The following is a 12053-nucleotide window of genomic DNA, read 5'->3' on the forward strand; positions in this document are numbered from 1 at the left end:
TTCCATCTCCCCAAAACTTGTCACTTTGCAAAAATGCTGACAACAACTTTTTTTGGACAATTTTTTACTTCTTTTTTTTGGTACATTTTGGATTTTATGCTTTTGCATGCTTTCTTGGCACCCTAAATAGGTCCAAAAGCTTATTATGACCTTTTACCACTACACTTATGGCCTTACATGACATTTTTCACGTTTAGACTTTATTTGACCCACATTGCTCAAAACATGAACTTGGTCAACATGATATTAATTGAACACTTAATAACATGAATTGAAACAACTAATACACTAACCTATGAAGACTCAAGAAACATACTAATTATGACTCCAAATCCAAAGGAGATAGTCATATAGCAAACTTGCCCAAACATGAAAAATGGAAAGAAATGTCAATCATAATAGAAACAAAGGCAAATGATAAGACCAATAGAGTGACTTAATACATTAACTAAAAATGAAAAGAAACAAGTCCACTGGGTACTAGAACTCACTAAGGAATATTCGAATTGTTTAGTATCAAGTGTTTCTAACTCAAAGATAGCTTTTGGAGGGCATAATTTGGATGGCAGTCAGGGAAATTCAAATTTGGAATTAGGTAACTCTTTGTCGTTACTAGCAGATCCAACCATGAAGACCATAGATGATGCAAAAATGACAAATAGTAAAGTGGATTTTGATGGCATCTTGGCTATCACCAATATTGGCCTAGACAAAGCTAAAAAGAGGATTGAGACAAAAGAGGGTGCTAGATGCAAGCAACTTATGACATCTAATGAGACATGAAATAACCAAATACTTCTTAAAATAGCAAGTGGTAATGCATCAAAGAGCACATGCTACCTTACTCACAGTTCCAGTAAAATACATGAAATCAATGATGATAAAGAAGCAAATGAAGACATTGGTGCTCTTGCTAACAATGCTAGCAATAGTTTTGGCTCACCACATACTTCAAATGAGCCTTAGGTTCCTTATTTCAAAAGGAAAGTCATACCTCAATTTATAGAAGTTGAGTTGCAAGACTATTTCAATAATATAGGTAGTGAATGGACATCTAATATGATTATTGTAGAGACATGAAGAACCATTACCCAGTCTATAAATAAATTTACCATTTTCTAAATTAAATCTATAGAATACAAATCCTATTAGAACAAAATTTCTAGTTTCATCATTATTGGAGATTTGTGCTTCATAATCATATCATCGGAATCATATTTGTGCATTGGCTTCTACTGCAAGTATGTTCAAATATATTATTTCTGGAATTGTTCTTAACATCTTTTTGTTTGCAAAAAATTGAAGATGTTCAATACATTCGAATAGATGTTAAGGTATTCTGCAAAATTTGAATTTATAATTTCATTGTTACACTTTATTGCCAAATTGATTTCATCCTATCATTAGTCCAAAAGACATTCGTAAAATTTGAGAATGAGATCTAGTAAGAAGTTAAAACAAATTCTAGAAATGAATGTAGACCTCACCAAATGGTGATGAATGGATGAAATATAACTATCTTCCTTGGATATGAAGGTTGTAGTTAGATTTGAATCATTATTTACCAACATCCAATCTGAAATCAAGGTCTTGTCTTGCTAATACATGGTCATAATGAGACTTGCAATCAAATTTAACTCAATATTAAAGACTTCCAGATGTCCAAAAAATAGAATTTTAGTTTTGGTAAAGGTTTGGAGTTGAGATTTTATTACTGGTAATTGATTGAAATTGAATCACCCAGCTGGCAGTTGCCTAGACTTAGGCTCCAAATAACTAATGTGTGGCTGCTAGAGTTCTCTCAGCTTAGGGTTTCAAATGATAAATGATAGGGACTGATCTCTATCACCTTCAATAATAAAGGAATGGAAATGGTCTTCAAACCCTCTCATTTTCCCTACATTTTTAAATAGAAATGATCTTTAAATTATGGTGAATGACTCTATTTATTTAGAAGATAATTTGGACTTGAAACAATTACTGATTACTATTACATTTGGACCTAAATTGAGACCTAAACTAGTGACTTGTCCATTACATATCTGACTTGTCCACATTTCATCTTTTCTTTTTGATTGTGAGCTTATTCAGTATGCTAATTTTAAGCTTCTACTTACAGTGTTGGGACAAATCCATTAGTTACAGGAATGTCTTAGCATGATGGGAGCCTTTCAAGCATTCCATAGAACATAAACTTGATACCACAAACTACTTGATATTGATAACCCAGATTTGTCACATGATTCAATGTGAATTATTCCTCGAATATATGGACTCGACATGTATCAAAATTATAGAATAAAAATCACTTCAAAAAAATTAGACACTTTGTTGCTAAACATTTGTTATACTACTGATGACCATGATTCCATGTTTAATATTCTTTCACAAATGCATACTAGTCAAGAGGGTATTTCATACTCAATAGATGAAGAACGAGAAGTTTCCCAATATCCCATCCCTCCATAGTAGAAGCTAGAAAGTACAAGATGTTCTTTCATATTTTGAAAAGCAAACATGTATCCCTCATGGTAGTGGAAGAATCAAAGCGTGTTATTCTTTGTGTAAAATCTTTGCATGCTTCCATAATTTTTCCTGAACTCTCACATGTAATATTTTCTCATATTGTCTTTGTACTACATTTTGATTAATTTTTGTGATTTAATTTTCATTAACCTCTGTTGAATATTAGTTTGATCTATGTTATGTTCAATGAGCCTTGTCACAACATACTAATTCAAAGATGGAATATACATGCTTGCAAAGTTCAAATCTTAGCAACCACAGGGACAACCACACCAACAGAAGTTGTGACCAAAACCATATGAGAAAGAGGAACCTCCAAGAAAGAGATGAGAAAGGAAGACACACATCCCCCATTGAAACACCAATAGGCAAAGTCGATCAACAAAAGAAAAGGAGCTCTAGTGACACCATTAACAACAAGACGAACTCGAACTATGACAGAAGCAACTGGTCTCATTGATTTTAGGGGATATGTATATAATGTTATGTATTAAATATTTTCTATTGAAATCAGCTATTATAAAAAGATAATAAAATACAAATAGATTTAGAATAAAATAGTTAAAGTAGACCTTGTGCAATTGAGGACATTTACAATATTAGGTAGACTTGTAGGAGAGCAAATGGAGTGTGCTTCAAAAGGATGAGATTTGTGCTACATGAATGAAGTTGCACCATGTTGAAAGGATCTTATAAAAGCAATGTTAAGAAATATAAAGGTGTGGTAAATCCCTTGGCAGATGTGTAGATAAGTAAATACAACACAATATCTCATCATGTGTCAAGACATCAGATATAACATTGAATGATACCGAGAGGAAAATATCTGAAGAACATGTTTTAAAAAAATTTATGTTTCTTTGTTAGAACTACATTTTACTATGTTGATCACACATGTATGTTGTTTAGTGCAAGTCATGTAGTTTCCTCTTTGGCCCCTCTCATAGAGATTGTGTAAGACATTCTTCTAAGTTGTCTGATTGATACTAATTCTACTCAAGTGTTTCACATATAGTGTTGCATTTCCATTTCCTTTTTATATTACTATAGATAAGAAGCCTAACATCATGATTATTTCTCCATGGAGAAAGCCATGGATTCAACATACATTTTGTGTGCAACATTAGTTTGTTGAGGACTTGACATGAAAATAGGCAGACGACTGCTAAATGTTTCCAAGTGGCCTTTTGGCGATGGTTTGCCTGTTTTCATGTCAAGTCCTCAATAAACTAATGATGCACATAACATGTATGTTGAATCCACAAATTCTTTCATGGAAAAATAATCATTATGTTGGGCTTCTTATCTACAATAGTATAAAAAGGAAATGGAAATGTAACACTATCTGTGAAACACTTGAGCAGAAGCAGTATCAATCAGACAACTTAGAAGAATGTCAAACATAATCTTTGTGATAGGGGTCAAAGAGGAAATTGCATGACCTATGCTAAACAGTGTACATGTGTGATCAACATAGTAAAATTTATTTCTAGCAAAGAATAACAAAAAAAAATTCAATATATCAATAGTCGTCGCAATTGTGACGGTCTATCTGATGGAAGGTCATTAGAACAAGAGCATTGTCGTCACACCCACGGCACTATTTTTTCCTACCATCATGGTTGTGATGGCCATTCTGATGGTTGAGTGTTGGTCATATAGCACAATTGTCATTATTAGGACAAAAAATTGAAATTGTTTGATGTCGCAATTGCGATACCAGCCTATCATAATTACAATAATGTCATAGTGATTATTTACCCTACCTTCTACATAATTGCAATGACTTTTATCATCATAATTGTGATGAACGAGGTTTTTGTCGCAATGTCCAACGCCAAAAGTCTGACACCTATCCGACGGGAGCCAATTCTTGGTACTGTTGCTTGGGTGATAGTTATCCATTACAATTGCAATGTCCTACTATCACAATTCAGGTTCAAATTTAGTAGTGACACCAGTTAGGGAACTAAGAACCCCTTTTTTTTGAATTATCAAGGATTGGGATTTTACCATGAAAGCTATCCCACCAAAAGAAATTTGATCTTAGGGAGCAAATAAGAATTCAAAATGTATTTCTAGTAAGGAGGGGCCTCTACAAAACTAACTAGAAGGAGGTAGGAAGACTGAACAGTTTAATCAGAGTGACTTTTATCCCAAATAAATTTCTATGGAAAATTGGGATTATTACCCCTCTAAGGAGACTCTAAGGCTTCTTCACTAGAATAGAAGCATGATGGGTTAATTGTTGATTCACAATAAGAAACACGATCCATTATTAGGGAGGATAATTATGACCTTTAACGATGGGTTTTATTCTCTTTAAGATCATGCATATTATGGTAGAATTTTCTCACACAAAGAGGTTTACCTCCCAACCAACTATCCTCCCAAAATATGATTTTGCCTCTTCTATTGACAATCCATCTAAGACCTTTTCTTAGGGACCCCTTGCTCCTAACAATATTATTTCATATTTTAGAACCTGGAGGGAGGTCATTATCAAACAATAGGTAAGCAAAAGAGGAGTGATGGAAGTAATTAGTAGCTTGCATGATATCACCTCAACCCCTAATGCTCACAAGCCAAACACCAACCAATGTTGGTGAGGAGATCCTTATTAATATTGGTTATTCTTCTCATTCACAAGCCTCCCATAGTTATTGGTTTGTGGCATGCCTCCAAATTAATAAGGATAATCTTGGCCTTTTCCTCAACCCTCATCAAAAGGAAGTTCCTTTAGATATTTTCCAAGCTATCTGCCATAGTTTTGGAAATTTAAAATACTGAGAGGAAGTAGATCGGAATACCTTGTAGAGAAGCAGTAAGTAATTGAAGCTTGTCTAATCTACTTAGCCCTTTCCAACCTATGACCTTTCTCTGCATTCTTTGAAGGATAGTGTTTCAATAATGAGAAATTACCTCCTTAACAGTGAGGGGGAGACCCAGACAAGTATCACGCAGATGAGTAGCATGACAACCTAACACTTGGGTGATCTTCCTCTACAAATCTTGGTCCTTATTGAAGATGTTATTTTTTCTTTTATTGAAATTTATTACTTGTCCCAACATGCGAGCGTAGTCATCCAAAAAATTCTTCCATTGCCTTGCTTCAATAACAAAAGAGATTCCAAATAGGAAAGTATCATCTGCAAACTATTGTAGGACTTCAAGAGGGGGTTAGGAAGACAATATTACACTTTTTATTTGTTGCTCCTTTTTCCTATTAGATATTGAAGGAAGTCATTATTACTAATTTTATTCCTATAGTTTATTCTCCTCCTAACAATTTCTCACAATATTTTTCTTGAGTCACATATAAATAAAATATATATTTAAAATAATAAAATAAAGCATTCTTATGTATTTGTTTTTTTGTTATAAGTTGTTTTTGTTAGAATTCAACAACGAGATTTGTACCTCACATGTATAAGAAGCATTAATACACTTGTAGTTGTCAAATCTCAATTTTATTGTGTATGTACGTTATTCTTATTTGAAGTATCTCAAATAATCTTATTTTGTCTACCATAAGGTTCTCCCTTTTAAAGTAATTTTTCTATTTTTATGCCCCTTGAACTTTGTAATAAAAAATATTTTAAAATATACTAGAACCCCACAATATGGAGGAGCTTCCACTCTCAAACATAAATAAAAATCATTCTTTCAATATCAATCTAGATTTAATGTGCAAGATTATCACTTCCCATTGTATAATTTAACAAATAAATTGTAGTTGTTAAAATTTTTGTAAGCAAGCAATAAGAAAAATTTAATGTTGTATTAAGGATTTTCTACTTCTTTATAGAATTCATTAATTATATATGATACTCTCCTTAGCTTTATTTTTATCAATTAGGGAAATTTGAGGGTTTGTTGCTTGGTTTTTGCTCGTCTTAGTAGAAAGTGCACCACTCATGTACCATTATTGCATTATTATTTTTGTTACCTTTTCTAGTTCAATCATCCTCATTTTTTTAGTGTGAACATCCCCAATAGGCCTAAGAGTTGAGTTGGGTCATTAGGAACAAATGATATAATCTTTTCTTTTTATGCTCAAAATTTTAATTGAACATTATAACAAGCTTTTGGGAGATTGAGGTACATATGCTTTTCTCACCAATCTATTACTCATTAAAGTCTTCGAGGTCCGTAGATAAGTTGATTTTGATATAAAATATATTATAGGAATTGGTGGAGAAATAATATCTTTCAACATGTGTCATAAGATGTTAAGATGTCAACCATGAATAATAAAAGGCACAAAGGTAGGGCAGACTTGCTAACACAAAGCATAGAATGGAACAATGGTAATAGACCCACTAATAACAAATCGTAATTCCAAGAGAAAAGTACCAACAAAGAATTCCAAATATGCTTAAATCATTCCCAAATATAGACTTCATAAATTTAATCTTGAAAAAAAAATCATTTTTTCTTGTTTAGGTTGGGAACCTCTTTGACTAAGTCAAGGACTAAGAGTTGTCCAATTCGTCAAAATCTAATCAAAGCGTGATTCTAGCCTTATCCCTTATGGTGAGCCTTTGCACTCCACATTAGTAGATTCATTTAGAACCATTCAACTTCACCTACAAACCAAAAGCATGTTAACAAGACATTTTGTTGTGAAAATATTTTTGTAAATAAAAGTTAGTCCCTCTATTATGATGATACATGCACTATTTAAGGTTACATTCTACTTGTGAAGGCATATTTCTTGACTATTAGCCTAGAAGACATTATTACTTTTCTTGACTTTTAGCCTAGAACACATTTTTACATTTCTTAACATTAAGAGATTTCAAGATAAAATAAAAAATAAAATAAAGAAGTGAATAGGGTAATATGAGGAGCCTGTGTTTATTGTGCCTTATCATTTTTTAAGATGCATGACTTGCCTCCCAAGCCTTAAAATAAGTACTCTTATTTTAAGTATTCCAAATAATATTTTTTATCTACAATAATGTTCTCTTATCTCTCTCTTTTAGTAATTCTTCTAATTTAATGGCCCTTGAACTTTGTAATAAAAAATATTAAAAATCCACTAACACTCCAAAATATTCAAGAATTTACACTCTCAAAAATAAATAAAAATCATTCTTTCAATATCAATCTAGATCTAATATGCAAGTTTGTCACTTCCAATTGTATAAATTAACAAAGAAATTGTACTGGTTAAAATTCCTATAAGCAAGTAATAGGTAATTGTGTATGTTGTATTAAGGTTTTTTTATCAATTAGGGAAATTTAAGGGTTAGTTGCTTTGTTTTGAGTCCTAGTAGAAAGTGGACCTCTCACATCGTTATTGCAATATTCTTTTTTCCACCTATTCTAGTTCACACATCTTCATTATTTTTAGGGTGAACATCCCCAATAGGCGTAAGAGTTGGCTTGGGTCATTAGGAACATATGATCCCGTTTATGCTTAAAAATTTAGTTGTTGTAACAAGTTTATGGGAGATTGAGGTAAATATGCTTTACTCACCAATCTATAACTCATTAAAGTCTTTGATTTCCTTAGATAAGTTGACTTTGATGCAAAGTCTATTCTAGGGTTTAGTGGAGAAATACTATCTTTCAACACGTGTCATAAGAAGCCAAGAGGTTGGGCAAACTTGTTAACTCAAAGCATAGAATGGAACTATCATGACACACCCACAAACAACAAAATTGTAATTTCAAGAGAAAAATACCAACAAAGAATTCCAATTATGCTTAAATCATTTCTAAGTATAGATTTCATAAATTTAATCTCAACAAAATCAAAAAAGAAAATTGTATTTTCTTGTTGGAGGTTGGGAACCTCTTTGACTAAGCTAAGGACTAAGGGTATACATTCTGTCAAAATTTGCTCAAGACACGATTCCAACTGACCTCATCCCTTATAGAACCATTCAAATTCACCCTACAAACCGAAAGCCCATTAACAAGATATTTTATTTTTAAAATAAAAATTAATCCCTCTATTTTAAAGATACAAGAACTATTTAAGATTGCATTCTACTTAGTGAAGACTATTAGCCTACAACACATTATTTCTTTTCTTGACTATTAGCCTACAAAACATTTTTACATTTATTGGCTTGAAAGAGATTTCAGGATAAAAATAAAATAATAATAATAATAATAATGTGCTTGGAAGAGATTTCAGGATAAAAATAAAATAATAATAATAATAATAATGAAGTGAACAGAGTAATATGAGGAGCCTGTGTTTAGCGCGCCTTTTCATTTTTTTAAGACGCTCGGCTTGCCTCCCACGCCTTGTCACAATCTTTTAACAGAAACTTCTTTATCTTTCTCCTCTCCCGCTGCCCTTATTCAACAATTCATTCAATCTTTGGCTGTTTTTTCTTCAAGGTACTGTTGGTTTGCTATCTTCGATTGAGTCATGGTATGTTGTTACTGACAGAGTTCATGTGGTGCTGGTTCAGGTTGTGATGGAAAGGACAGGAAGAGGAAGAGGCGGGGGGAGGCCCAAAAGAGGAACACCAGCAGTGAAGCAGTCCAAAACAAGATCTGTGAAGGCGGGGCTCACCTTTCCAGTCGGTAGAATTGCAAGATTCCTCAAGCGGGGCCGTTATGCTCCTCGAATTGGAGCCGGCGCCCCTGTTTACCTCGCTGCTATTATGGAGTACCTTGCTGCAGAAGTAAAACCCTAAATTCTTTCAACTTAGGTTTTTAAATTTTTGATTCTTTAAGAAAATGAGGGCGTAAATGCTTTTCATCTGATTTGTAGCTCGTCTTTAACATGAACGTTCAGCTGAATAATATTTCAGCATGAATTTGAACGGCAATGTCATAATTTTAGTTCAAATTGGGATTAAATGCATTTCATCCAGCCCTTGCCTTCATTCCATTCGGGCTAAGGGCTAACCACGAGCAAAGTGAGGTCATGAACACTGTTTTTTAAAAAAACTTGGGGCTAAAAGTATTTCATCCAAGTTAGATGAGGTCATATGCAGGGAAGCTCATCATCCACATGAACACTGTGTTTTAAGTCTTTTTAAGAAAACTTAGGGTTAAAAGTATTTCATCCAAGTTAGACGAGGTCATATGCAGAGAAGCTCATCTCCAACATGAACACTGTATTTTAAGTATTATTTTTAGTGTAAATGTGATTTCATTCAAGCTAGATGAGGTGAGGTCATTTATAGAGGAGTTCATCTTTAATATGAAAATTTAACAATTATATTTAATAATATGAATTTGAACTTTGGTAAGAAGAATCAGAATATCATCATTAAACCATCATTTACCACTAGAGACAATATAATGCAGGTGTTGGAGCTGGCAGGGAATGCTGCGAGAGATAACAGGAAGCGCAGAATAATACCAAGGCACATAGAGTTGGCAGTGAGGAATGATGAGGAGCTGAACAAACTTCTTGGTAATGTCACAATCTCTGGAGGTGGCGTCCTCCCAAACATCCACCAGATTTTGCTTCCTCAGAGATCAGCGCCCATGCTTATTAAGAGAAACGCCCCAGAGTCTCAGGAGTTCTAATTTTCTCTCTTTATTTTACTCAACTGCCATCCACCGGAAGCTCTAGCTTGGCAGATATTGCTTTTTTCAAATGGAATTTGGATTTTGATTTGTTTACTTCATGGTTTTTGCTCTATGGTTGATAAATTCAAAGAGCTAGTTTGGTCAAGAACTTTTCTATCGCCTTGAAAGTTCCAGTTTGTTCCCCAATTGGGTGTATTATCGCCTTCAAAATTTCCCCTCATTAGACAATCTGGATATCTAAGGAAAAACTTGATATTTGGCTCTTCAATTCAGTTTAATCAAAATTGGGTTTTCATTTATTTACTTCATGTTTTGCTCTATGATTGATATATTCAAAGAATTAGACTTTTCCCTCGCCTTGAAAGTTCAGTTTGTTCAGCAGTTGGATCTATTATCATCTTCAAAATTTTCCAACTCATTAGGCAATCTGGATCTGTGAGAAACTTGCAGAAAACTTGAGATTTGCACTTCGATCTAATCAAAGTTTATTCGTTTGGTTACTGAATTTCTTTAACTATTCATTCTAATTAATTTTTAGATTCAATTATGTGTAAAATCTGTTCATCCCTTATATAAGAAAACCTCGAGGTTTAGAGTGAGAGAATCTATTCATTTTATAAGAAAATCTCCAAGCAAGCAAACTGTGTAATTTTCAATAAGTAAAATATTTATAAATCAGTATAAGTTTTTTCAATTTTTTTAATGGTTACAATGGATTGAATAGATTTTTTAAAATATATGTCATTGTGTGTTTATTAACTTATTGTACTTGCCTATTCGTTATGTGAGATTAGTAAATTAGTTTTGAACATATTAATCAATTATATGCAAGCATTTTTACCTAGTTTCAATTTTTGTAAAGTTTTAATATTTTTATCAATTTTAAAATCGAAATACAAGTACCCTTAATTTAAAATTTAACATTGTCATTTAAAATTTAAAACATTACCATTTAAATTATTCAATTTAAATTATTTTTTGATTAATTGTTGATGAAAAATAATAATTAGCAAATTATATATTACATTTTATTTATTTTGCTATACATAGTACACGGTAAAAAAAATGTTCAATAAATAGAGTTAATTTCTATTATATTAATTTATAATACATATTACATATTACATAATACTTAAATATTATATAGTAGGAAAAGTGATAAGTGTATTATATATTTTCTAGTACAATTCATTCTAAGGGCAAGTACATGCCAGGCACTTGTTATAATAATAGGGAAATAAATGTCTTATTATTGTATTTGATACTATTGTAATCATTTGCACTTGTATTTTTTATTAAATTTTAATTTCTATTTTTTTTTTTAAATCTTTAATGTTTGAAATTATTTTACTACAACTTTATTTGACTCATATATCTAGAGTTTCTAGGCGCTGATTTTGAGGATATTTTAGAGCTTACAATTTATCAAATAGTATATAATAAATAAATGAAAAGTAAAATTATTTGTTAAAATATAATGATGTTTTTTTATCTTTCTAAATGAAAAAAATAGACTATTAACTTTACTACTCTACCTAATTAAACTACACTACATTATACCTAATTAAGTGCTTACTACTCTATAATTTTATTTTTAAAATACTTTTATGTTTATGAACATAAAAATAAAGATATATTTTATAACATATAGCAATTTTATTTTATAAAAATACTATTATTATTTAGTAATATTATAAGATTATATATATTATATTATTAAAACTATCCTACTCTCGTAATTACTATTACACATAATAGCATGTACTTAATTTGTATTAATTTTATTGAATATGATTATTAATATGTAATATATTTTATAAAAAGTAGAGAAATTTTATAATGAATAAATTTTAAAAGTAGTTAAATAGAATCATTTTTTAAAAATTGAACTTCTATATCTATTCTCCCAAATTAAATAGTTTTGAGTTAGAGTATGTCCATAATGGAGCATATTCCATCAATAAAAGATATTTATTTAATATGACATTTATAATTATGAGAATTTATTATTCTAGAAA

General features: G+C 31.5%; 1 protein-coding gene across 2 annotated transcripts; it reads left to right on the forward strand.

Annotated features, from left to right (window-relative positions):
- The first annotated feature begins 8757 nt into the window (after nt 1–8757).
- LOC149543204 (histone H2A-III-like) lies at nt 8758–10338 on the forward strand. 2 transcript variants are annotated; one of them, XM_089796252.1, is made up of 3 exons: nt 8758–8886; nt 8961–9176; nt 9808–10338. In XM_089796252.1, the coding sequence occupies exons 2-3, from the start codon at nt 8967–8969 to the stop codon at nt 10030–10032; spliced, it is 435 nt and encodes a 144-aa protein (XP_089652378.1). In that variant the 5' UTR covers nt 8758–8886; nt 8961–8966; the 3' UTR covers nt 10033–10338. The 2 variants fall into 2 exon arrangements, with proteins under 2 accessions (XP_089652378.1, XP_089652379.1); XM_089796253.1 differs by lacking the exon at nt 8758–8886 and having other exon boundaries at nt 8901–9176; nt 9808–10221.
- The last annotated feature ends 1715 nt before the right edge of the window (nt 10339–12053 follow it).

The sequence above is a fragment of the Cupressus sempervirens genome, chromosome 8 (genome assembly GCF_028749045.1).
Source record: "Cupressus sempervirens isolate cs-2001-9-10 chromosome 8, ASM2874904v1, whole genome shotgun sequence".
Lineage (NCBI taxonomy): Eukaryota > Viridiplantae > Streptophyta > Pinopsida > Cupressales > Cupressaceae > Cupressus > Cupressus sempervirens.

Excerpts from the sequence above, each read along its gene's own strand:
- LOC149543204 (XM_089796252.1), top strand. The coding sequence starts at position 8,967 with ATGGAAAGGACAGGAAGAGGAAGAGGCGGGGGGAGGCCCAAAAGAGGA. Across the intron at positions 9,177-9,807 it reads TGGAGTACCTTGCTGCAGAA|GTGTTGGAGCTGGCAGGGAA; the intron begins GTAAAACCCTAA and ends AATATAATGCAG.